Here is a 26,815-nt window from a genome sequence, read left to right as displayed (position 1 = left end):
TCAAGTTCAGCGTATCAACTGAAAAGGTGACGATATGTGAATGCTGACAAAGATGACTTGATAAGACCCATGGTGAAAACTTTGTGGTGCAGCGATGTGCTACCGGACCGACATGTACACCCACCGTCGTTCGTGCTTTCTCTCCGGACCCCAGGGCCCTCAGGCCTCCCTGATGTTATCTGCGTTCCTGTTGAAATGAGGGAGGGAGGCCTGTAACAGCTGCTGGATGATTTGGAAAAAGACCAGCGGTGACGTGGAGACAGCAGGTTGCTTTCACATCCACGGTGACACTGAACTAACTCCTACATCCAACACTTCATTTGGTTCGGCTGCAGATTATCTTGTTTGTCTTGTTGGATTATTTGTGCTCATACGTTCAGCGCGTGGCCACATGTATGAGTGGACAAACATACATGAAAGACCTCATACAGAGAGAACAGCAGGGTAAACAGACCTGGTGTGTGTGTGTGTGTGTGTGTAGATATGTTTTGTCTGTGTGTGTCTGTGGGTGGTGTGTGTGTGTGTGTGTGTGTGTGTGTGTGTGTGTGTAGATGTGTGTGTGATAAGGTCTCCAGCCTGCAGGTTGTTCCAGGGCTTCAATAAAAGGACAGCAGATGCTCACAATTACTGACACACACACACACACACACACACACACGCACACACACGCACACACAGGTCAGAGGGTGTATCATTTGCGTGTTCGGTGTGTAAATGTGTGTGTGTGTGTGTCTCCATATTGTCTGTTTTTATCATTATCAGAACAATAGAGAGGAAACATCCACCTCCTCCCTCCTCTCCTTCCATCCTTCCCTCTCTCCTTCCTCCTCTCCGTGTCTCCTCCGTCCTCGTCTCTTTCCATCTCCTCCCCTCAGGTCAGATATATAGTCGCTCCGTCAGCGGCCGAAAGAAGAAGAAGAAGAGCTTCACTCGTCCAGGTAGGACCCACCTGTGTTCGTTTATCTTTAACCTTCCTCATTATAAAAACCAGCTTCCTGTCAATCGAATCGCTGATGGACGTGTGTTTTATTCTTATGTTTTAATTCAGATGCTGCTTTAAAATCTTTAACAAATCAATAAGTTGGTCTCCATCAGAATTTACATTGTAAATACTAGATTTAGGCTTTTATTTTGCTAAACGATCAGTTTTAGTTTGGCTGTAATGATTTTTAACTCTGAAGTTTTTTATCAGCTGCATTTTGCTCATTTATCAGTTTTAGTGGAAGTGTTCCTGTATATATGGGCATATTTCATATTTTTATTTATTTCATTTATTTCTTTCATTTTAATTTAGAGTTACTACATTTAAATTAAATGTATTTATCTATTTTGAGTGTTTAGTTTCAACTGAGCTTTTTTCCCCCATTATATTTTTCATTTTGATTTTTATCCAGTTATTAATTTATTGTATTTGAATTTAGATTTACCAGATTTAAATTTGATTTATTTTTCTAGTTTTCATTTTTCTGAGGGTTCAGTTTCAGCTGAGCTTATATTTTTTAATTTATTTTATTTATACGTGTCCTTTAAGTTTTATCATTTAAGTTTTTCCTTTTTATTTTACTGATTTGTTGTATCTTTTTTTAGATGTATTCATCTTTTTAAAATTGTGTTCAGTGTTCACTTTTATTCATTTTCCTAGATGTTAACATTTTTTCAATATTGATTTGATTCTATTTCATTGATTTTACTGCTATTTTTGTTTGTTTATTTTCTTTTTGGTTTGACTTTTTCATTCATTAGATTTATATATATTTCCCCTGGGTATTCAGTTTAACTTGAGTCTTTATTCACATTATTTCACTTAGTATGACGTGTGTGTCTGCAGGTGATTGACAGACTTGGATGTGTATTGATCACGTATTGCTTCAGTCAGCCTGTGCTTATTTTAATTTTATTTCTCTTTTAACTGACAGGATCAGCAATAGAGAGAGACAGAGAAATATTTACATCCAAATGGCATGAAATAGGTCAGAATATAAATATAAAAACCTTAGACTTCACAGACGATCGCCAGACTTCACCATATCATGTTTCCTTCCCCTGCGTCGAACAAAAGATTCAAAGACAAAATTACATTTCCATCATGCAGAAGAGAGCGAGGCAGGTGGGGGTGAAGCAAACGAGATGGACAGAGATAAGAGAATAAAGGGAGGTGTGTACGTGCGTGCGTATGCGTGTGTGTGTGTAATTTAACTGTATTAGTGAGGGAGGAGAGAGCCTCTAAACCAATCAGCAGTCAGCGCAAACAGACAGTAAACAGTCAGTCAGCTCACGTTCACACTAACGAGGAAAAATCTAAAAACACGGAAGACGTGTTGAAACATTTTTATTCATGCTTTGTGTTTTCTACAGAGCGCCTGAAGTCCAAGAAGATGATGGTTTCTATCTTGTCTGCACAGAATCCATATTTGTGTGACACTAGAATATCTTGTCTAAACAACTTTATTACTATTACTATTATTATTATTATTATTATTAAACGTGTGAACAAGATTTTAAAAAATAATAACCTCAAGGGGTTGATTTTCTTCTGTTTTCTTCTATTTAAACAGTCAAATGCTGCGTTAGTGCCCCCGTCTGATCAGTGGCTGGTTGTAATTCCTGCCTGCGTTTAGACTCACTAAACGACAACGCTAAAAAAAGTACTGCCAGAGTGGGAACAGTTTAAAATCTTTGAATTTGGGACTAGTTGGTCTTGACTCGGGACTACTTGGTCTTGACTCGGGACTAGTTGGTCTTGACTTTGGAGTTGGTCGTGATTTGGGACTTATTGGTCTTGACTTGGGACTAGTTGGTCTTGACTTTGGACTTGCAGGTCTTGACTTGGGACTTGGTTGTGATTTGGGACTTATTGGTCTTGACTTGGGACTAGTTGTTCTTGACTTGGGACTTGGTCTTGATTTGGGACTTCTTGGTCCTGACATGGGACTAGTTGGTCTTGACATGGGACTAGTTGGTCTTGACTTGGGACTAGTTGGTCTTGACTTGGGACTAGTTTGTCCTGACATGGGACTAGTTGGTCTTGACTTTGGACTTGTAGCTGTTGACTTGGGACTTGGTCGTGATTCAGGACTTATTGGTCCTGACATGGGACCTGTAGGTCTTGACTTGGGACTAGTTGGTCTTGACTTGGGACTTGTTGGTCTGTTGACTTGGGACTAGTTGGTCTTGACTTAAGACTTGTTGGTCTTGACTTGGGACTTGGTCATGATTTGGGACTTGTTGGTCTTGACTGGGGACTAGTTGGTCTTGACTTGGGACTTGTTGGTCGTGACTTGGGACTTGGTCGTGATTTGGGATTTATTGGTCTTGACATGGGACTGGTTGGTCTTGACTTGGGACTTTTAGGGCTTGACTCGGGAGTTGGTCGTGATTTGGGACTTATTGGTTGTGACTTGGGACTAGTTGATCCTGACATGGGACTAGTTGGTCTTGACTTGGGACTTGTTCGTCTTGAATTGGGAGTTGGTCATGATTACCTGTAGGTCTTGACTTGGGACGAGTTGGTCGTGATTTGGGACTTGTTGGTCTTGACTTGGGACTAGTTGCTCTTGACTTGGGACTTGTTGGTCTTGACTTTGGACTAGGTCGTGATTTGGGACTTATTGGTCCTGACATTGGACCTGTAGGTCTTGACTTGGGACGAGTTGGTCGTGATTTGGGACTTGTTGGTCTTGACTTGGGACTAGTTGCTCTTGACTTGGGACTAGTTGCTCTTGACTTGGGACTTGTTGGTCTTGATTTGGGACTTGGTCGTGATTTGGGACTTATTGGTCCTGACATTGGACCTGTAGGTCTTGACTTTGGACTTGCAGGTCTTGACTTGGGATTAGTTGGATTTGAGTTGGAATTAGTAAATCATGATTTGGGACTTTTTGGTCCTGACTTGGGACTAGTTGGTCGTGATTTGGGACTTATTGGTCTTGACTTGGGAGTTGGTTGTGATTTGGGACTTATTGGTTGTGACTTGGGACTAGTTTGTCCTGACATGGGACTAGTTGGTCTTGACTTGGGACTAGTTGGTCTTGACTTTGGACTTGTTGGTCTTGATTTGGGACTTGGTCGTGATTTGGGACTTATTGGTCCTGACATTGGACCTGTAGGTCTTGACTTGGGACGAGTTGGTCTTGATTTGGGATTAGTTGGATTTGAGTTGGAATTAGTAAATCATGATTTGGGACTTTTTGGTCCTGACTTGGGACTAGTTGGTCTTGACTTGGGACTTGTAGGTCTTGACTTGGGAGTTGGTCGTGATTTGGGACTGAGTCTGAATAAACTACATTGTGTGTGTTCATGTTGATGAAGGAACCTGTCACCCAGAACAGTGTGACTTGCTGATGGGTTTTGATAGTTTCTGGAAACAGTGGAGCTCTGCGGCTCAGAGGAATCAGATAGACCAGGTTGTGATGCACACACAGCACCTGTTAGCAGGAGATGTTCAGTGGTGGTTTGAGGCTGCACGTGACTTGATGACAAGAAGAAAAATGTAGAATATCTGCGCCCTCTCTACATTCAAGTTACCCGCATCTCTACAGATCAGTCACCGAAACCTTCTGTCAAAAGCAGCGGACAGTTTGGATCTGGAGGCTCAGACTAATATCTGGAGTCTCTGATAACAGCAGACCATCCTGTTGCTTTATTAAAGATCAGATGTGATATGAGGGAGCTCTCTGACTCACTACAGCTGCTCTCTGACTTCCCCGTGTTTCTTTATTACAACACAGCAACATTATGAAGCCAAATAAGCATCGTGACCATGGAGATATTCGTCTTTCTCCTTGTTTGCATGCTGAGTTACCCAAGTAGCTGTTAGGATGCTGGACGTCTGAACGTTTTAGCACTGGCTAATATTTGACCAAAGATGAGGGTATCTCCACCTCTGCTGCTCAGATTCAGACCACTCTGTTTTCAGTCTTTTCTGACATTAAGCCAACAGGACAGTCACAGTCCAGACTGTTCTCGTTTGTGGTTCCCCAGTGGTGGAACGAGCTACCATATGTTACCAGAGCAGGGGCGTCCCTCTCTATCCTAACGGGCCTAACTCACACTTACCGAGGACTGTCGGTGAACTTCTGGACCTGATCTCCTCGCACTTTGTCGCACTGAACAGATCTAGTACTTAGTTCTTACTTCAAGGTCTCCTGCTGTCGTCCCTCACCCGTAAGCCGCTTTGGATAAAAGCGTAAAAGCAAAATGAGTAAATGTAAAACTAATGTCATGTATAAAGGGGAGTAATCTGAGTAACCTGAGGAAAAGTAGATACTTCAACAGATGTCATTATAAACAGTAACATCTGTCTGACCTTGTCAGGGGATGAGGTGGATGTAGCGGTGGAAACAAAAAAAATGTGAGAATAAATAACAAAGCAGATGAAACCGACTGTTTCAAGAGCAAACAAATGAATAGAACAATAAAACAGAAATATCAAACAGTAAAGCAGGAAAAGCAGCAGCAAACAGATGAAAACGAATACACTTTAAATCATTTTAAGTTCGTTCAACGTAGAAAAACATCTAAGAAGCTTCGTTTCACGAGTTTTGAAAATGTAAAACTAACCGAGTTAAGTTCACCTGGGCCTGAGAAAACAAGCTCAATAAACTCCAGACATTAAGTTGAATCCGCTGTTTAGTCTCACGGACAGATTGACTTTCCTTTCCCATTCTCTCAGTTTAAAGAGTCAGTACAAAGACGACACGTGAGGCTGCTCCCGGTCACTGAGTTCAGCTCAGAGACCGAATTCAGGACGAACCTCCGTCCCGGTTCGCGCTCTTTTCGCCATGAAGAGAAGAACCAACCGGGTCTTAGAGCGATGGTGGTACGGTGGGGAGCTTAGCCGCCTTCCGAGCAGTCGACCCGGGTTCGGTTCCTGGCCTTCAGGAAGCGGACGGGGTCCTTGAAGCACGTAGAGGAAAGTGCTGCAGCGTAAAGCGCTTCCAGTGGCGGGTGGATGTTATAGGTGCAGTCCGTGAACTTAATTAAAGACACACAGCAGGTTTCCATCACGTCTGTTGTCTTCAAACTACAAAAAGCTTCATTTAATGAGCTGAGTGAAGTAACAGCAGTTCATCCATTCAAGTCAGAAGAGCTCATGTTTATCAGTGAGGATACGAGATGATCCTCCTTCGTGTTTATCAGAACTGTCCTCTAATGTCATCATGTGTGTGTGTGTGTGTGTTTTGTCCTGTGTGTGTGTGTGTGTGTGTGCGTGTTTTATCCTGTGTGTGTGTGTGTGTGTGTGTGTGTGTGTTTTGTCCTGTGTGTTTGTGTGTGTGAGGGTGTGTTTTGTCCTGTGCGTGCATTCGTGTGTGTTTTGTCCTGTGTGTGTGTGTGTGTGTGTTTTGTCCTGTGTGTGTGTGTGTGTGTGTGTGTGTTTTCCCGTGTGTGTGTGTGTGTGTGTGTGTGTGTAGACATGGCGTGGCTCCATCAGAGTCGAGGTTCTCCCAGACTTGTCCTGGTGGTGGTGTGTGTGGCTCTTCTGCTCGACAACATGCTGCTCACTGTGGTTGGTGAGTGCACACACGCACACACACACACACACACACACACACACACACACACACACACACACACACACACACACACAGAAATTCAAGGCCATTCCTCCAGCCCCACCGACTCAAATTAAAATGTGAATAGATGGAACCATGCACATGGTTCCATCTCACTCCACCCAGACACACTCAGCTCCATCTGCTTACTGTGCTGTTCAACTCTGAAGAAACTGTGAGACGTGCTTTTAAATTTAAGAGAACTGGAATCATTTGCTGAACTCACTTGTTTTCACGACTTTTTGCTTCTTTACCTTCTTGACTGTGTTTTTGTGTCACTTGGATTATTTTATTCTACTGCCATTGCTATTATTTATGTATTTACGTTTGTTTAAATGTTTGTTCTTTTGTACCTTTTTGTGTTTGTGGACCCTATTGAAAAGAGGTGATGTATCTCAGATAGTAGCAGCTTCCACATCTGCAGGACAGACTCAAACCCGGAGGGTGGAGGCTGTTGGAGCAGCACAGTAATGAACATGGAGCCACAGTCACGTGTTACCTTGTCGCATATGTTCAGCTGTCCACATACTTCTGGCCACGTGTCGTATTCCAACACGATTCAGTAACGGTCCGTCCTCTAAGGTTCCTCCATGATGGAGTCTCAGCTGCTGGAAACAGATCTGTGACGCAGCTAAAAACCTCGAGGTCGAGGCTGTCGTCAGCTGTTAGACTCAGAGCTAATGTAAAGGCTGCAGAGGTCTCACACACACACACAACCTCTTGACCGTGAACTTTAAAGCCTGCTGTCTCAGTTCACGGTTGTCTCCTTCGGTCTCTTCTCAGAGAAAACCCTCTCTGCTCTTTCATCCCCCGCTGGGCTTTGCGTGCCGCTACACACCGGTTACAGGTGTTTACAGGTTTAAATCGACGTGTTTCATCTCTTGACAAACCAATCGATCAATCTTGATTCACTAATCAGCTTTGGATGTGACAGAAAGTATGGGTGTGTTTCCTGGGGCGGCCCCCACGGCTCCATCCACGGCCCTGTATTGTTTAACCCTAAGCTAGCCCTGCAGAAAATGTAGCTACAGCCAGTTTTCTTGGGTCTCTGTCTCCAGATCTCCGTCGTCGTGCCGGAGTCATCTCGACTCTATTAGAAGTTGACAAACAAAGAAACGCTGTCATTCACATTTGGTCGACAGCAGAGATCGAACCTTTTCTTCCCTTCGGAGATGTGGAGGAGCTTCTGTAACCTCGTGTCCGGACCGCTGCAGAGGGCTTCACACGGGAGGCGGTTCAGTCTTCCCTTGCTCCCCTGCAGCAGGTTTAAAATGTCTCCTTGCTGCTACCAAGAAGATGTTTAAATAAATTTGACCTGACTTGACTTGTTTCATTCAGTGTGGCGTTTTGAAATGACATAAAAAATGCATTCTATGCAGAAGAGCCTTTCAATGTTGCAGTTTGTCATTTATTAGAAATGATGTTGAAGACATGTCCATGGTGTGAATGAACTTTATTTTAATGAACGAACCAGTCGATCAATTAATCAGTCCATCTCCACCTCCTCCCACAGTGCCGATCATCCCAACATTCCTCTACGCCATGGAGCATCCTAGTCCAGAGCCCCAGACCGCCCAGCCCTCCCTGCTCCCTCTGCCCAGCCGTGGTGCCTCACGCCCGGGCGTGGTTCCCTCACAGGCCCCGTCCCCCGGGTCAAACCTCCAGACCTCCAGTCAGACCCCCCAGGCCTCACAGCTGTCTCGGCCTAGCCACAGTGCACCGGTCCCGGGTAGACAGTCGGAGCAGAGCACCTTGTCATCTCCCCCCACCTTCTCTCCTCTGGTGTCTCTCTTTGACAACACCACCTTCAGTCTGCAGGAGATCCGGACTGAGCCGACCCCTGACACCGGGCCAGCAGACCAGACCAGTCTGGCCCCAGACCTGCAGATCAACGAGAGCACGGATGCTACGGTAGGTGGAGGAGGATCTGTACCTGACACTCCTGCATGAATCGCTTCACCATGGTCATTTGTTATCGTGTCTCCTTGTTTTGTGTCCTCGGTCCCCTCCTCCTCCTCCTCTCCTCTTTCCTCTCCTCTCCCCTCCTCCTCCTCTCTCCTTCCCCTCCTCCCCTTTCCTCCTCCCCTCTCCTCCTCCCCTCTCCTCCTCTCTCCTCCTCCCCTCTTTCCTCTCCTCCTCCTCCTCCCCTCCTCCTCCTCTCCTCTTTCCTCTCCTCTCCCCTCCTCCTCCTCTCTCCTTCCCCTCCTCCCCTCTTTCCTCCTCCTCTCTCCTCCTCCTCTCTCCTCCTCCCCTCTTTCCTCTCCTCCTCCTCTCCCTCTCCCTCCTCCTCTCCTCCTCCCCTCTCCTCCTCCCCTCCTCCCCTCTCCTCCTCCTCTCTTTCCTCTCCTCCTCCTCCTCTCCTCCCTCCCCTCTTTCCTCTCCTCCTCCTCTCCCCTCTCCTCCCCTCTCCTCCCCTCCTCCTCCTCTCCTCTCCTCTCCTCTTCCCCTCCTCCCCTTTCCTCCTCCCCTCTTTCCTCCCCTCTCTCCCCTCCCTCTCCCCTCACCTCCTCCCCTCTTTCCTCTCCTCCCTCTCTCTCTCCCCTCCTCCTCCTCCCCTCCTCCCCTTTCCTCCTCCTCCCCTCTCCTCCTCCCCTCTCCTCCCCTCCCCTCCTCCCCTCTCCTCCTCCCCTCTTTCCTCTCTCCTCCCCTCTCCTCTTTCCTCCCCTCTCCTCTTCCCCTCCTCCCCTCCCTCCTCCTCCCCTCTCCCTCCTCCCCTCTCTCCCCTCCCTCCCCTCCTCTCCTCCTCCTCCCTCTCCCCTCTCCTCTCCCCTCCTCTTTCCTCCTCCTCTCCTCTCCCCTCCCTCCTCCCTCCTCCCCTCTTTCCCTCTCCCCTCCTCTTCTCCCCTCCTCCTCTCTCCTCCCCTCTTTCCTCCCCTCCTCCCCTCCCTCCCTCCCCTCCCTCCCCTCTCCTCCCTCCCCTCCTCCCTCCCCTCTTTCCTCCCCTCCTCTCCTCTCCCCTCCTCTTCCCTCTCCTCCTCTCTCCTCCTCCCCTCTTTCCTCTCCTCTTTCCTCTCCTCTTCCTCCCCTCCTCCTCCTCTCCTCTCCCTCCCCTCCTCCTCTCCCTCCTCCTCCTCTCCCCCCCCCAGGAGTCCTCCTGTCTCCAGGACAGCGTGTTCCTGGAGGAGGAGAACGTCCGTGTGGGTTTGCTGTTTGCCTCTAAGGCTCTGGTCCAGCTGACGGTCAACCCCTTCGTCGGGCCGCTCACCAACAGGTGAGTTGGCGGCTGATTGGTCGGTCACTCTCATCGCGGATGAATCTGTCAGCCGCTACCTTTTGATGCATCAGTTCATCGTTTAATCTATGAACGTTTCCGCAGGTAATAACATCATTTGACCGGTTTCTTGTTGTGTTTACTCACTCGTCCACCAAACTGTCGTCTTTGTCTTTTGACATAACACTTTTTTTTGTTTTGTTTGAAAATATGTAAAAGATTATCGTCATGAATGTAAAGCGGTAAATTATTTGACTGACAGTCTCTCTCTCTTGTGCAGGATCGGGTACCACATCCCCATGTTTGCTGGATTCATCATCATGTTTGTGTCCACCATCAGTAAGTCAGACAAAGACACACAAAGACACACACAATCATAGGAGTGTGTTTTCTATGAAGAAGCGTCTAATCGTTTGTGTGTGTGTGTGTGTGTCAGTGTTTGCGTTCTCAGGAACCTACGCTCTGCTGTTCTTCGCTCGCTCTCTGCAGGGAATCGGCTCGTCCTTCTCCTCTGTGGCAGGTCGACACCTTGACACTCAAACAACGAACATTCAGGACACAAACACACCGACGTCTGGTTCTCACCTTGTGCGTTTGCGTCCACCCGAGTGGAAATGCTGAAAAATCCCAAGTGTTTCCTCTCGTGTTGGGTGTAACAGCAGCTGGGGATAAAACAGACCGAGCGAATAAACGCTGACGCACATGAAGCCCGAAGAGAGGAAACCATCAGGAAACGAGTCTTCGCTGGTGTTTTAATTTGAGGACAAAGTTCACATCTATTCATTTTCTGACCAACAACACAAAAAAACAGACCAGTCAAAAGTGTGTAAATGAAGGCAAAGTTTCTCTGCAGAAAAAACTTACAAGTGAAGCAGTGAAGGGTCAGGAAGTTCAGTCTTTAGCTGCTGTGGAGGAGAATCAATCAATCAATCAATCAATCAATCAATCAATCAATCAAACGTATTCTGTATAGCCCTTTTCGTACAGTTTAGAGCAATTCAACGTGCTTTACTGATGACGGACCATCTGATAATAAGACAGTTCAAATGTAAAAAGTAAAGCAATATAAGACCAATGCACACAAGGAAAAAAAATGGGTAAAATTAATAAAGGAACCAATAAAACAAAACAATAATTTAAACCAAATTATTATTTTGTTTTATGGGGGGGGTCGATTTCCATTCTCTCAAATTAGCTTAGCATAGCTCTCTTAGCTTTGACGACACGAGCAACAGACGTCCCCAACTGGACTCAAATCTGGGATGTTGTGATTCAGCGTCTGGACCCCTAAACCACAGGAACATCCCAGATTTGTAGAGTTTGTGAAGTCCCCCTTTAGTGCGTCACCTCCAAGATTACAGATAGAAACAAAACAGTGCTGTTACAAACAACATCAGATAAAATGTTAGAGAACGTTAAAAAGATTCAACCTGCACCAACTCCCAGGCTTTTACACTCATTTGTGTGTGTGTGTAGGTCTGGGTATGTTGGCCAGTGTGTACACAGATGACGAGGAGAGAGGCATCGCCATGGGCGTCGCACTGGGAGGACTGGCTATGGGAGTCCTGAGTGAGACACACACACACACACACACACACACACACAGAGCCTACATAGCCTTGACTAGATTCTGGAGACCCTGCCTCAACCCAAACCTAACCTTACTTTAACCTGTTCACAGACGAACCCGAAACAAAAAGGTTCCTGTTCTTTAGCCCTTCTGATCACAGTCTTGATCCTGGTCTCCTCCGAAACGAAACTCGGAGACAACGAACCAAAGCTACAGAGACACAAACCAGCTGGAGATCTCAGTTTTTTTGGCATAAAAAGCGGATCTCGGGCCGGTGGTGGAAACAGTTTGGAGCCACAGGTCTGAACCGGTTCTGTGTCGACAGCTGCTGCAGTGATGCGAGGATCCTAAAATGCTTTGCACAGATGGAATCAGGAGACTAAAGCCGGGCTCAGACTGCAGGAGTCCCCTCATTACAGTCAGAGCAGAATTCTGGTCTGGGACATAGGTCGGTACCGATGATCAGCCCAGATTATCTGGTAATGTGAGGGGTTTACAGATCCAGTCTTAAGCCTCCTGAACTGCTCGCCGCCCCGATTAATATCCAACATGTTTGATATCTAGGAGTTAACATCTGGATGATTACGTCAATCCCAGAGCAGCTGACAGTGTTGCCAAGCAACAATAACTGCTCCAGCCCTTGAGGCTAGCATATTACTGTGGACAGTTCTCGATGAACAACAGACAACCCGTGTTGACGGCGTCTCCCCAACGATTTTGTCTCATCCAGACTCCTTCTTCTTCTTTTGTTTTTTCTCACTGCAGAGTGACGTTACTAACGTTACATCGAGTTGTTGCACCACAGTCTCCATTTCGTTTACATTCACTTCCCCATGAGATCACATGAGGTGGTGCGTTGCTCCGTGGTTGCTCCCTCTGGCACGATAATCTCAATAACATCCTGTAGTGTGTGATGCATCCTTATTTTCCACTCTTGTAGTGTGAGCGTGTTTGAGATCAGAGGGAAGGACGTCAGTGAAGTTTCTCCTTATGTGCCTTACGCCGCCTGAATTCAAAATGCAGACTTTGTCCAGGTTGTGTGAAGACTGAGTACAGACAACAACACACCTGCAGTAGCAGGTCTTCATCTTCTTGCCTCTTTGTCCTTCTCGTCTTTGTAAATGCGTTTTTGAACGGATCAACCAGCCAATCATCAACGAGAAGCTGCACAAAGTTGGTGCGTTTGCGTAGAGACCTAGAGTAGACCGCGATGTTTCAAATTCAAGATTCACAGCCTGCAAACCAGCTGCAATTTGTGGACATTATTGCAAAGGTTTGCGGGTGCTACGTGAGATTACAACGACTGGTGAAAGAGCAATGCGCCAGACCGGACCTCAACCTAAACCTGGTTCTTACATTAACTCTAGAAACAAGTCTGGACCCTCAAACAGCCCTCAGAAGAAGGCACGACCAGACAACATGTTCCCACACCCAAGAACTAAAACTCAAATTGGTCCTCATGAGCACAACAACACACACACAACAGTTTTATGTCCAACTGTAGATGCGTGTTAGTCTCTGTATTGTTGTGTATCGCGTGTTCTGTTACTTGTTCTTTATTCATTTGTTTGTGTACATTTTTAAGGTGGTATGTAATTTGTGTGTGTGTGTGTGTGTTTCGCCGTGTTTCAGTCGGAGCTCCGTTCGGCAGTGTGATGTATGAGTTTGTGGGGAAGAGCGCCCCCTTCCTGATCCTGGCCTTCCTGGCAGTGTTCGATGGAGGTAAAAACTGAAGCGACCACATGGACTGATTGAGGGGGCGGTCTGGGCGGTCTGGGGCTCTTGTTTCTGCTAAAATCTGGCTCAATTCACATAGAAAAACTCAAATTTATTCTCAGTGTTTTTACACTGTAGTTCTGACGGCTTTAGTAGACCGCCAAATTAAAAGCCTGCGTCGAATACGTGATGTCAGGTGTGCAGTGTCTGATCTGGACTGCAGGCTTTGTTCCATTTGTGTACGTTTGTGTGTTGCAGCGTTACAGCTGTGCATCCTGCAGCCTTCAAAGATCTCCCCTGGGGTGAGTCCACTTTAAAACACTGATACCAGAATAACACTGATCCTGGTCTGATCTGGTCTGATCTGGTTTGAACCGTTCGACAGTTTGATGTGTAATGATCTAACGTGATTTGATCTGATCCGGTCTGATCTGAGACTTTAACACGTCTGTTACATAACAGTTGTTTCTGGTTGTGTAACTCGATTGGACTAGAGGCGTTTCATGTGTGTTGGTTTACTCTGAGACTGTCACGTACACTCAGGTGTGTTGTGGTACCAGATTTAAATTTCTGTGACATTTGAGCTCTGAGCAGTGTCAGCGCTGACAGTTTCAGCTCAGTTTGTTGTGGACCACAGTGACCAGATTGAGTTCATGTGTTTCAGAGTGTGGAGGGGACTCCATTACTGACCCTGTTAAAAGATCCATACATCCTCATCAGTGCAGGTAAGAAACCTCTGCTCCCACTCACCTGTATGACCATGTTTGTTACCCCGAAGACACATCGATCAACTCGGCTGCAGGACCTGAGTCATAAAACACAAATTTTAAGGATGTAGCCTGGGTGGAGCTGAAGTGGAACAGGCAAAGGGGCAAACCACCACAGGGGTGTCAGTGCAGAGAGACTGTCTTTTTGTCTTTTTGTCTTTTTGTCTGCAGGTTCTCTTTGTTTCGCCAACATGGGCGTTGCCATCCTGGAGCCGACGCTGCCTATCTGGATGATGCAGACCATGTGCTCCCCTAAATGGCAGCTTGGTAGGATCCACTGTCTGTCTTCCCTCTTACCCTGCCTCTCTTACTCCCTCCCTGCTTCTTTGACCCAGTTCCACTGTCCCTCCTTAGAGATGCTTGGACTTGTCTGCTCCCATCAAGTCCAAAAAGGGCTCAATTCTGTAAATAATTATTACCGAGTTAATTGTCTGACAGGGTTTTGGTTTCATTGCCGACAACTTAACTGTTCTGGTTCGCTCTCATCGCTCTCGTAGACTCCGTCTACATGAAGCCGTCTAAACCGTTTAAAACACCGTTTCCAGATGAAAACAGTTTGCGTTCACACTGACAGAGTGTCCGGGTGGTTTTAGCAGAGAGCTCTGTCCAGAGTCAGACACCTGGACAACATGAAAACAGCTACGTCTCTTTTCAGTTAAACAACCAAACTGCATCCCAGAGACAGCTGGTAACATCTGGATTTTATGACGAACGTTCTGCTGTGTGATCGATATTTAAAATGTGTGATCACAGGAGACGTCTTGACTTCTTGCTACTCGGTCTGTTAAACCTCCTGCTCTGTGACCATCTTCACTGGGTTTTAATGCAGCTGAGCTCAACATCTAGTTGGTCTCATTTACAGATTTGTGTTTGTATTTCTGATGACAACCGTGATTTAATCTCGTGTTAACCAGCAGTCGTTCCCAAACTGCTGCTGCTGAGAAAATCCTTATATTATAATGAAAACGTCTTCTGACGAAATCAACATAGGTTCATGCAAAAAGCTCTGCTGTGTATTCAGCTCTACTGACATTTAAACTAATGGATCACTGAGAAAATTAGAGGGGACTAAAGCTCATCTCCTTCACTTCACCGTCACACAGCTCCGTCCATCACTGAGCAGCTACAGCTTCATTTAGTGAAGACTCAGTTTTCCCCAAACAACCGAAACACAGCCGCACTTTAACGTTTACACACTGAGGCGCTTTAACGTTCGCACACTCTGGACACAGATTTAATAGAGATCACGTTCAGTCTGAACTGAGGCTGAAACTGAGCGAAAAAGATGCTAGATGTTTCCCTCAGGAGCTGGTGGAGACCAAAACCAGAGCTAAACGGGAGGGAGTACTGGATTTAGATTCATCAGGTCACACAGATACCAGATCCAGATGAAGGATCATGTTGTTCTGTAACTGCTGGATGAGGAAATAAACAGCTGGTTGAGAACAAGTTCAACATGTCTTGTTTCTGCTGAAAACAGAAAACGAGTCAGACGGCCGCCCCGCACCACCGTCAGCCGGGTTCTGTTGCTTGCTCATGGGGGAATCTTGGGTCTCTGTAAACTAGCTATAGCTATAGCTATAAAGAGTCTGGTCTAGACCTTCTCTATATGAAAAGTGCCCTGAGATAACGTCGGCTTTGATTTGACGCTATATAAATAAAACTGAATTGACTTCAATGACAGTAGAATTATGCACCTTAAAAAAAAAAGAAAAATCACCAAAACACGGAAAGAAGCAGCAAGAAGATACTTGTCTTTTTAACTCTAAACACACATGTTGTTAACCAGCGCTATGTTGGTGTAGATTTTTGTCTTATGATGACAGGACTCTGATTCCAGTTACAGCACAGTGCAAAAGTTTGAGGCACTTTAGATGTTCAGATTCTTCTCCATCATCAGTCCCATCAGGAGGCGTCTGATCGGTCCCTGACTCATCCTGCAGCAGGACGACGAGTCCAAACACACAGCCAGAGTCATAAAGAACTGTCCTCAGAGACCAGGAGAAAAAGGAGTCCTGCAGCAGATGGTCTGGCCCCCACAGAGCCCTGATCTCAGCATCATGGAGTCAGTCTGGGATCAGCTGAAGAGACAGAAGACACTGAGACAGACTGAATCCACAGAAGAACCAAGGCAGGTTCTCCAAGATGCTGGAACAACGTACCTGACAAGAACCTGGAAATCTGTGCAGGTGCACCGAGGAGAACTGGTGCTGGTTTAAAGGCAAACGGGGGTCACAGCAAATACGGACCTGATTTCTGACTTGCAAGAAGTTCACTGAGAAATAAAAACTATTCATGGCTTGATTCTTGAAAGAAAACTCACTTTACTGTTGCAGCTTAAACCTTTGGCACAGGCAGCGAACAACAAACACTCCAGTGCAGTAAACCACATAACGAGTCAGATACATATCAGCCTCAAACTTTACTGTCTTCAGAAATGTCTCTGTCCAGGTTGTTGTGGTTTCACAGTGTCTCCGTTCCCTCTAACAGGTGTGTGTTTTGTTGCAGGTATGGCCTTCCTTCCTGCCAGTGTCTCCTACCTGATAGGAACAAACCTGTTCGGTGTCCTGGCCAATAAGATGGGACGGTCAGTGTGTGTGTGTGTGTGTGTACTTCCTAACTTTGTGAGGACCAGTTTGAGTTTTAGACCTTACAGAGTGAAGACATTTTGGGAAAGTGAGGACATTTAGTCCGGTCCTCACACCTTCATCGGGCTGTTTGAGGGTTCAGACCTGGTTTTAGGGTTCAGGTTAGAATCAGGTTTAGGCTAGGGTCAGGGTGAGGGGCTGGGGAATGCATTCCGTCAATGAGCGTCCTCACAAAGATAGAAGTACAGGTTTATGTGTGTGTCGGTCGCTCAGTTCATACGAGCGTCACAGAGGAAGAAGTTTAATCGGCAGATTAACAGATTAACTTTGCTGGAAACTCTGAGTCCTGTTCAGACCTGATCCCGGAGGTTTCTGGTAAACCTGCAGGTGACAGACAGACAGGTGGCTGATGGGTATTTTTGTATCTCCAGGTGGCTCTGCTCCATGTTGGGGATGTTTATCGTTGGAATCAGTCTGCTGTGTGTAAGTATAACATCCTTCCATCAAAACATCATCCATCGTTCCAATCATCCATCCATCAGTCTGTTCATCCACTCATCCATCCAATCAATTTCCATCTGTAAATCTATCCATCCATTCATTGCTCCACTCATCCGACCAATCATCCATCCGTCCCTCCACTCAGCTATCTATCTGCCCATCCATCAATGTGATCGATCATCCATCCATCCCTCAGTCATCCATCAAATCAATTTTCAATCTATCCATAATCCAATAATCCATTCAACCAAACAAGTGTCCATCTATCAGTCCAGTCATCTGTTCATCCATCCATCATGGATTCATCCAATCATCCATCCCTCCAATAAATTACTGAGGTGCTGTAGTTACATTAATTCATACAACACCAACACACGTCATCTTTACACAGATTTCTTTTACATTCATGTCACTTTTAATTATCTTCTTCTTCACAAGGAGTCTGAACCTTTAAAGTCTAATGTTCTCTCAGAAACCCAACTTTGTTAAATACCCCCAATTTAACCAGTATCTTTCCAGATGTTCTTCAGCTGCCGCTTAGATCACATTATGTGGTTACTGTGTGTGTGTTTGTTGCAGGTTCCTTTTGCCACCAGCATCTATGGTCTAATTGGACCAAATGGAGGTCTTGGCTTCGCTATAGGTGACTATCAACACACCCATTACCTCACTGAATCTCAAATACCGAAGGTGTTAGTAGGTAAAGTGATACAAGCAAACAGTTTGATATTTTATTGAATTAACCGTGGAAACGGTAACACTGATCATTTTCACAGTTAATATGATACTCACTTGTTGAATTGAATGATGTTTGTCCTGTAGGTATGGTGGACTCCTCCATGATGGCCATCATGGGTTACCTGGTCGACATCCGTCACGCCTCAGTCTACGGCAGTGTCTACGCCATCGCTGATGTGGCGCTGTGTATGGGCTTCGCTATCGGTAACACTCGCAGACACAAACACACACACACACACATACATACCTTATCCTTCTACTCTACTGCATTTCAAAGGGGAATATTGTACTTTGTACTACAGTCATTAGTCAGCTGTAGTGACTGGTTACTTTGCAGATTAAGATAAAATTACCCAACACTATATAAAGTATGTAAAATTACTTCCACCTCAAGCAGAAACAACATTAAAATGCTGCTTAAATGTTAATGCATCATTAATAATAATTCACTATTGTGTTTATATATATATATATATATATATATATATGAATCTAATATAACACTGACGGGGCCATTTACCTCTGTAATGTGACTTTTATTTTTGATACTTTAAGTATGTTTTGCTGATAATACTTATGTACTTTCCTGAAGTAAAATCTTTAATGTGGGACTTGGGATTTGTAATTAGATATTTTAACATTGAATTATTGCTGCTTTTACTTAAATAAAAAAAAAGTGAAATTTTCAAAAACGTAAAAGAAAACAAACAAGATCTTGAGATAACAACACTAAAATTACCAGTGATCATGACCACTCTGCCTCTGTAGGTTTGATTATCCAGTTCCCAACATGTTTATCTTCTTGGGGGGGGGGGGGGGGTGAGAGGAAGGCTGATGGGAAATGTGGTCTTCATTTAAATCAAAAGAAGGAACCACCAACAAGCCCACTGCTTTGAGACAGAAATGAATCTCTGGTTTTCACGAATTAGATCAGAGATTAACGGCATTCAAATCTCGGTCTGTTGTTCCAGGACCATCCACAGGGGGCGCTCTGGTCCAGGCGGTGGGTTTTCCTTGTCTCATGGTGTTTATCGGGGTGATCAACATCCTGTACGCCCCGCTCTGCTTCCTGTTGCGTAACCCTGCGGTCCGAGAGGAGAAAATGGTAACTGGTCGCATGTATTTTCACCGCACTGGGCCGTTCACTCCCCCCATTTTGTCCTCAGGATTCCAGTCAGTAAAGAGTTGATGAGGAGGGAGGGAGCGCTCCAATCACACCCATAGTAAAAACATGGATTTGTTAGCCTACATTTGTTTCTACCGTAATGGCCATTTTACTCCATCGTGAGGGCGTCTTAGTTCTTCACGCTTCACCTTCTACCATTCAGTTCACCCTACAGGACATTGAGAGGGCTCTCGTCACGGCATCATGGTTTCTCACACATGGGGGGCACCCTAGAGGGCACTGAATCAGGTTTTTTTATTTCACTGAAAGGACACCCAATGCTGCACTTCAGTATGCTAGACTTAGGGGCACCCGAAGAAGGGCACCCACAGAGACCCGCCAGCTCCCCCCGTTACAGGGGCCATTCATGGGGCACTGCATTACATCGCCTTCATTTAAAGGGCACTTTATCGTGCTATCTCCACAGGGCACTAGCACGTTGTCTTCCACTGAAAGGGCACCCATGAGGGCACTTCATCTCAGATTGTCACAGATGGAGGCACTCTGTAGGGCACTTCGTCCCGACTTACCCATGACTAAGACAGCCCCCCCCTGTCAGTGCTCCTAAGTGTGTGTACACCATGTCTCTGTTGTGTAGTACTTTATACTCTGACGGAGGAGCTTTAATAAAACTGGATGGTGACACACAGATAATTAGCTACAACAGCCTCCTCTCCAGACTCTGTTTTGGGTCAACAGAGCAAATTCACATCTGAAAGGTCGCAAAATGGGAATTTGCATGAATTTAGTTCCAGCCTGTGTGTAAATGCACCCATGAATTCAACTGAAATGAATTATTTTGAATTAATGAGTAACTGGGCCTTTACTCGGCTGTCCAACAGGAGTATGAGTTTGTCCATTTAAATGCGTAGTACAGCACATTGGAAGCGCAATAGCTGGATCCCATATTATCCCCTTAATCATCATGGGATCTGCGATCGGGAACCAGAGTCCTACAACATCCAGTTCCTCCAGTGGCACTTTCAGCGTTGTTGTTGTTGTTGTGGGGAACCTGAAAACCCTCCACTCATACCAGTTCATATCACTGGTTGAGCCAGAACAGCTGCAGGGTTCAGTGTAGCTGCACCGTGAATGAATTCCCAAAAACACTTTGTGTTAACAACAAAATATCTTTCATGGTCTGACTTGTACAAGGAAAATACACTGGTTATTAAAGTCCACACACACACACCGAAGCACACGCACACGCACAGATACAGACACAAACACACGCACAGACACACACACAGACCTTTACTTCTATCTTTGTGTGGACGCTCATTGACGTAATGCATTCCCTAGCCCCTCCCCCTGACCCTAACCTAAACCTGATTCTAGCCTGAACCCTCAACCAAACAAGTAAACCTCTCAAACAGCCCACACACACAGTGCACACACACACAGTGTGTGTGTGTGTGTGTTAAACTTTAAACCAAAGTGAAGAAGTCATTACACAGTGATTAGACTGATCACAGATCAGAAGCTGTTGCCTTCAAAGCTTCAGAGGAAACATTTCTACTTAATAAACTCTCAATTACACACAGATTAAAGAGATGTACAGGGCTATTGATCAACGGTGTGTGTGCGCATGTGTGTGCGTGCGTCTGTGTGTGTTGCAGGCGATCATCGACCAGGAGTGTGTGATGCACAGGAAAAACTACAACACGCAGAAGGAGAGTCGCGAGTTTCCTCTGAGCGACTACAGCGAAGAAGAAGAGACGGAGGAGTGACACTACCGCACACGCACACGCACACGCACACGCACACACCCCTGTCCATGTTGTTGATGTTGTCTCCATGTTTTACCTTCATCATCAGACTTCCTGCCGTCACAGCAGTCAGAACAGAGCAGACATGGGATTCGTTGAAGGGACAGCGCTGATAATAAAACCCCTTACATGTCTTTCATTTCTACATCCAATAGAGTTGTGAAGTAGGAGGAACTATCTCACGCACCACTGGTTGCTGCACTAAAAGTCTCATTCATTCTTCTCATAGTCAACGTCAGTGGCTCACAGGTTGGATCAACGTGACACTCTCCTGGTTTTGATCAGTCCGTACAACTGATTAACAACCGCCTTACAAAATATCTGCCTCTGTATGGACGCACAGCTGAACAGTCCTCCTGGACACAGGCTCAGGGGTCCGCAGGGTCCGAGGCCCCCCGGGCTTCACCTGTAGAACCTCACAGAAAGTGACGCATACCCACCACAAAGAGACACAAAACGACTACAAAGAGACGCAAAACGACTACAAAGAGACGCAAAACGACCACAAAGAGACGCAAAACGACCACAAAGAGAAAAACGACCACAAAGAGACGCAAAACGACCACAAAGAGACGCAAAACGACCACAAAGAGACGCAAAACGACCACAAAGAGCCACCACAAAGAGCACGAAACGACCACAAAGAGAAAAAAACGACCACAAAGAGACCACAAAACGACCACAAAAGAGACCAAAAAGACACCACAAAGAGAAAAACGACCACAAAGAGAAAACGACCAAAAAGAGGCAAAAACGACCACAAAGAGACGCAAAATGACCACAAAGAGACGCAAAACGACTACAAAGAGACGCAAAACGACCACAAAGAGACCACAAAACAAAGAGACGAAAGCGACTACAAAGAGAAAATGACTACAAAAGAAAAACGACTACAAAGAGACACAAAACGACCACAAAGAGAAAAAACGACTACAAAGAGACCACAAAGAGACCAAAAGAGACTACAAATATAAAAGCGACTACAAAGAGATTTAAAACGACCACAAAGAGACGCAAAACGACCACAAAGAGAAAAACGACGCACAAAAAGACGCAAAACGACCACAAAGAGACGCAAAACGACCACAAAGAGACGCAAAACGACCACAAAGAGACGCAAAATGACCACAAAGAGACGCAAAACGACCACAAAGAGACGCAAAATGACCACAAAGAGACGCATACCCACCACAAAGAGACGCAAAACGACCACAAAGAGACGCAAAACGACTACAAAGAGACACAAAACGACTACAAAGAGACACAAAACGACTACAAAGAGACACAAAACGACCACAAAGAGACGCAAAACGACCCTAAGGAGACTGAAAGAACTACAGAAATATAAAACAGCGACAAAGAGACGACCACAAAGAGACGCAAAATGACCACAAAGAGACGCAAAACGACCACAAAGAGACGCATACCCACCACAAAGAGACGCAAAACGACCACAAAGAGACGCATACCCACCACAAAGAGACGCAAAACGACCACAAAGAGACGCAAAATGACCACAAAGAGACGCAAAACGACCACAAAGAGACGCATACCCACCACAAAGAGACGCAAAACGACCACAAAGAGACGCAAAACGACCACAAAGAGACCACAAAGAGACCACAAAGAGACGCAAAACGACTACAAAGAGACGCAAAACGACCACAAAGAGACCACAAAGAGACGCAAAACGACCACAAAGAGACGCAAAACGACCACAAAGAGACGCAAAACGACCACAAAGAGACGCAAAACGACCACAAAGAGATGCATACCCACCACAAGGAGACGCAAAATGACCACAAAGAGACGCAAAACGACCACAAAGAGACGCAAAACGACCCTAAGGAGACTGAAAGAACTACAGAAATATAAAACAGCGACAAAGAGACGAAAAACAATAAAGAGACACGAAACGACAACAAAGACAAAAAAAACAACTACAAACGGTTTTGCGTCTCTTTCAGTCTGGCTGTCTGGCTCCTATGTATGAGGGGTGGGGGGCCCAGTGTCTCATTGTGCTGAGCTTGATGGAGGGATGGGACGTGGGCCAGGGAAGAACCCATCAAATTTTGGGGCAGAACCGAATAATTTATAATGAGTTTGAATTTTTTCTCATGAAGTCTGGTGTACGCTGTTTGGCATCGGCCTTTGCGGTGGTCCGCGCTCTACTGAGCGCATTTCCTAGTTGTCAACTGTAACGACGGAGCGTTTGACTTCACCGCCGCGCCGATTCGCACCGCTGACTGGCCTCCTCTCCATAGCAACGGCAGCTGAGGCTCATTGGTGTTGTGGTATTTAGGGCCGTGTGCCAGAATTAAAGACAGAACATAATTTCTAGTCGAAGTGGAGAGAATTGAAACTGGTGGCCACAACACGAACCCACAGGATTGTTACACTGTCCAGCAGAGTCCTGAGTTTCTGTGATAAGAAAGACTGAAGATACTGTTGACACCCTCCCACTTTGCAACCCTGTAGGCGTTGTCCAAAATCACGCCCTCGTTCGCTCCTCCCGGATAGATGCTCTATAGTTTACTCCATAGTGAGCATTTCATTTAGATTTGAGACACTAACTGATCATTATCGTTTCAGGGCAACACTAACAGCTGTGGAGAAACACAACAGTAATTTTCGCATCTATAAAATGCAGACGTTATTGTGGGGTTGTCGGCAGACGTTAATGTACAGGCTGGACTGTAGGTTTTTTTGTTTCACTCTGAGATTTCTGACGACAACATATAGTGGATAAATGCACTCGCTCAGAATTCAGACACTCAAATGAAATTGCGGACAGTAAATGTAGCGCGCTGCACAGAAAATAGGGAGTGATTTTGGACACCTCTGCAATAAGTATCGTTATTGATTATTGGAGGCTGAAGCGATTAAGGGATTTTTTGGATGCCTTGTGTGCAGGTTGACAGAGTAACTAATGTGAATATATTCATGCATATTCCATTCAAAGACGCCTGATGACCTCCAACTGACCCTCCACTAAGCCCCACCCCCCCAGTTACTGTCGCTATGCGAGTCTGCCGTTGTGCTCTGGACTGTTACGGTCACAGTTTTTACCACGGTAACGGTTCAGATTTACCATCAAAATTCACAGTAATGTGGTTCTTTGATTCCCGACAGAATTAGACAAAAGCAGCTTCTTATTTCTAGTCGACCGACAATTTTACCGAAAATGGAAACTAGAATTAAAACGGTTATTCGATTAATCGATCCGATTTGTTACGCCACATTTATTGGTCAACCGTAGACGTGAGTCACGCATGAGCCATTTTACGATATTGACACAGACACCGGAGACAGAGACTTATATAAGAGATGAAGACGTGCAAATGAATATCAATCAATGAATGAAAAATCAAAAAAACTCCAGACCCAGGTCCAGGTCCAGGTGACCCATGCTTTTATCTAATCAGGTACAGTTAACAAAATCTTCTCTAAATTTGGTTAGACCGCTTCACTGGCTGGATCTAGCAGCTGCTTATTTATGTGAGATCTACTGTACTTCGCTTTATGATCCACAACATGCAATGATTTGCTGAAATGCGGTCGGAACCGGAAGTGGCTGTCCAAGACGACGCACCTTACCTAAACTGTTGACTCAGATTGTGTAGTAACACCGACTTTTCAATGAATATGAATATTTGCTTTTTTTAAAAAGTTGCTTTAGTCCTTAATGATCATAGACTGAATATCTTTTGGTTTTGGACTGTTTGTGGGACAAAACAAGACACTGGAATATGCATTTGAGGGCTAAATACGTGTTATCATGGCAAATCAGTGCCTCGTAGTGATACAGAAAAACTGAGGCTAAAGCTAAAATGTCCCATGTCCCAAAAATCCTCATCCTCACTAATTGATGATCCATGGACATAAGGCAACAGGACTGTTTTTGTACCGTAGCACAGCACCGCTAACGTTAGCCTAAACTTTGATATAGTCTCCTACAGGACACGGTGGTCAATTGGGCTTTTTCTCTCGTAACCTGCAACCCCACAAAAGATTGTATTTAACTGATCAAATGCCAACACTTTGCCTCGACAGTAATGTTTGGTTACTAATAGTGGGGGACAGTCCCAGTAGATCCCATAGAGAAGCTCAGGGAAGCAGGTGGGGCAGTTAACCAGGCGTACATTTGCCTTAACAACCTGTTAGTCTTCATCCTTTAAAACTGAAAAATACTGTTTGAAAACCCTTCTGTTAAAGCAGAACCAAAGAAATACAAACAATGACACACCTGCTGGCAATAGCTGCTGTGGCTTTGATTTAGTGAACGGTCAGTTGGGCTGAATTTGGTGTTTATGGGGATTACATATATTTTTGTAAAGTCAATTAAATTTTCCTTTAGGGGAAAAATTCATAATCCTCTCAACCTAAGTATTTCTGCTAGAACACTAAAAATGACTGGCTTTGGGATGAAGGTTAGTTTTAAGTCCCCTTTCTCCCTAAATTTGTCATTAGAAAGTAAGAACTTAAGGTTAGGAGGTGATTTTAGGTGAAAAATGCAAAAAGAAATCGTTCTCCTCCACGATGTTTAAATCCCTTAATTATTTTAAGGGAGTCCTGCAGTAATTAAAGAAGTTTCTGTGTGCATGTGAGTTTGTTTTAAGGAACATGTTCTTTCAGCTTAATTAAATATTCAGTCTGAAACCAAAGTGTTGAGATGTGAAACTGTACCTGATTCTGTATCTGACCTCTGACCTGTGTCGCCATTAAAACCTGCTGTAACCTGGACTGCACCTGTTCACATGTGAGCGTGTTTGCACCTGTCCTCACCATGTTAACCTGAGGGGTGTCAGACTGATGGAAGCTTGCGTGGGTTTGTGTGTGTTAACATGCTTATCTGCTCTTTAATTTCCTGTGACGGCTCGTTGCTTCGTGGGAGAAAATGACGACAGGACAGGCAGAAGCTCCATCAGATGGAAAAGTAAACAGGAAGTGGACGAAAAGCTCACATAGACTCGGTTTTTCTCTCGCAGAGAATCGTTTCACAGTGACCACAGATGGGGATTTTATTTGTATTAGCTCTGGCATGACTACAATAGAAATCTTGTTGCATCACAGAGGATGAATCATGAACTTTCCCTAAATCAGCCGACATCTGTTCATCAGCTCAGTGTTTATTAATTATTTTCTACCACTAAATGACTCAGTGCGCAGGTGGAGATGCTTATCCTTGAAAAGTAAAGAGGACTTTTCACACAGCCAACTCTTGGCCCTGGGCTAACCTCGAGCTAACATGCTGAGATGACCTGAAAGTCAACTTAACATGAACCTTCAGCTAACTTTATCCTTGAGCTAAACTGAACTAAACCCTGAGCTAATCTAAACCTTGAGCTAACCTGGAACTCGACCTAAAACAAAACCTGACTTAACCAGGGGCCTGTACAACGAAGCCAGCTCAACATACCCAGGATATCTTTTCGTTATCTGGCTTCACCAAGCTTAACAACCGCAATCACGTTTAGCGGTCACACACGACGGTGAGTCAACCCAGGTTTTCTCGAGCGCGTTCACGCAGAAAGGGCCCTCTGCAATAACGAGGCTCGCTCATATAAAAATTGCCAGGGAAAGCCAAAGGGGTTTGCTGGTGTCTTAACACTCTTGCCCTCCTAAGAGACCCTCTCACGATCTGTGCACCGAGCCCCACTGGATGGCCTCTGAACCCTGAGGTAATCTCAACCAGCAGCTAATGTAAACCCCGAGCTAGCATGAATCCCAGAATAAACGAATCCCACAGCTAGTCAAGCTAACCTGAACGCTGAGACATGATTAACTCGAACCCCAAACCCCAACTTCAGGCTAAACTAAACCCAGAGTCAACCTAAATCCCGGGCTAACCTTATCTCTTGGCTAACCTAAACACTGCGCTAATCTAAACTAAACCCCAGGTTAATCCAAACGCTAACCTGAACAACCTGCCTACACCCCTGTATGCCTGTTTTCACATTTGTAATTATCATTACTCTTTATTTGAGTAATTATTAAGCTGGGATGGAAACAGCCGACCCTGTCATTGTGAAATCACACAGTGCAATGTAGCATTTAATGAAAGCTAAAAAGTTCTCAGTCTGTTTGCTGTTTAGCCTCTGTACCTGGGGGGGCCTGCACCTAAACTGTTTACACTCACGGTTGTACTGAAAAAGGAAAGATTTCTTTCAGAGAAAAACACAACTTGACTTGGATTTGATCAAATAATGGCTGTTTTGGCAGCGTGCGTGCGTGTGTGT

At 45.3% G+C, this 26,815-nt stretch overlaps 1 protein-coding gene across 1 annotated transcript; it reads left to right on the top strand.

The window, feature by feature from the left end:
* The first annotated feature begins 907 nt into the window (after nt 1-907).
* On the top strand, nt 908-20,732 carry LOC120805430 (chromaffin granule amine transporter). The gene is made up of 18 exons (XM_040155649.1): nt 908-938; nt 6,411-6,509; nt 8,065-8,462; nt 9,638-9,762; nt 10,043-10,101; nt 10,199-10,282; nt 11,239-11,331; nt 12,965-13,054; nt 13,307-13,350; nt 13,713-13,773; nt 13,987-14,082; nt 16,324-16,402; nt 16,835-16,886; nt 17,484-17,547; nt 17,727-17,846; nt 18,614-18,747; nt 20,427-20,533; nt 20,626-20,732. The coding sequence occupies exons 2-18, from the start codon at nt 6,413-6,415 to the stop codon at nt 20,687-20,689; spliced, it is 1,767 nt and encodes a 588-aa protein (XP_040011583.1). The 5' UTR covers nt 908-938; nt 6,411-6,412; the 3' UTR covers nt 20,690-20,732.
* The last annotated feature ends 6,083 nt before the right edge of the window (nt 20,733-26,815 follow it).

This window comes from Xiphias gladius, chromosome 19 (genome assembly GCF_016859285.1).
Source record: "Xiphias gladius isolate SHS-SW01 ecotype Sanya breed wild chromosome 19, ASM1685928v1, whole genome shotgun sequence".
Taxonomy (NCBI): domain Eukaryota; kingdom Metazoa; phylum Chordata; class Actinopteri; order Istiophoriformes; family Xiphiidae; genus Xiphias; species Xiphias gladius.
This window is presented reverse-complemented; position numbering and strand designations above follow the sequence as displayed.

Excerpts from the sequence above, each read along its gene's own strand:
- LOC120805430 (XM_040155649.1), top strand. The coding sequence starts at position 6,413 with ATGGCGTGGCTCCATCAGAGTCGAGGTTCTCCCAGACTTGTCCTGGTG. Across the intron at positions 6,510-8,064 it reads CATGCTGCTCACTGTGGTTG|TGCCGATCATCCCAACATTC; the intron begins GTGAGTGCACAC and ends CTCCTCCCACAG. Across the intron at positions 13,774-13,986 it reads ATACATCCTCATCAGTGCAG|GTTCTCTTTGTTTCGCCAAC; the intron begins GTAAGAAACCTC and ends TTTTGTCTGCAG.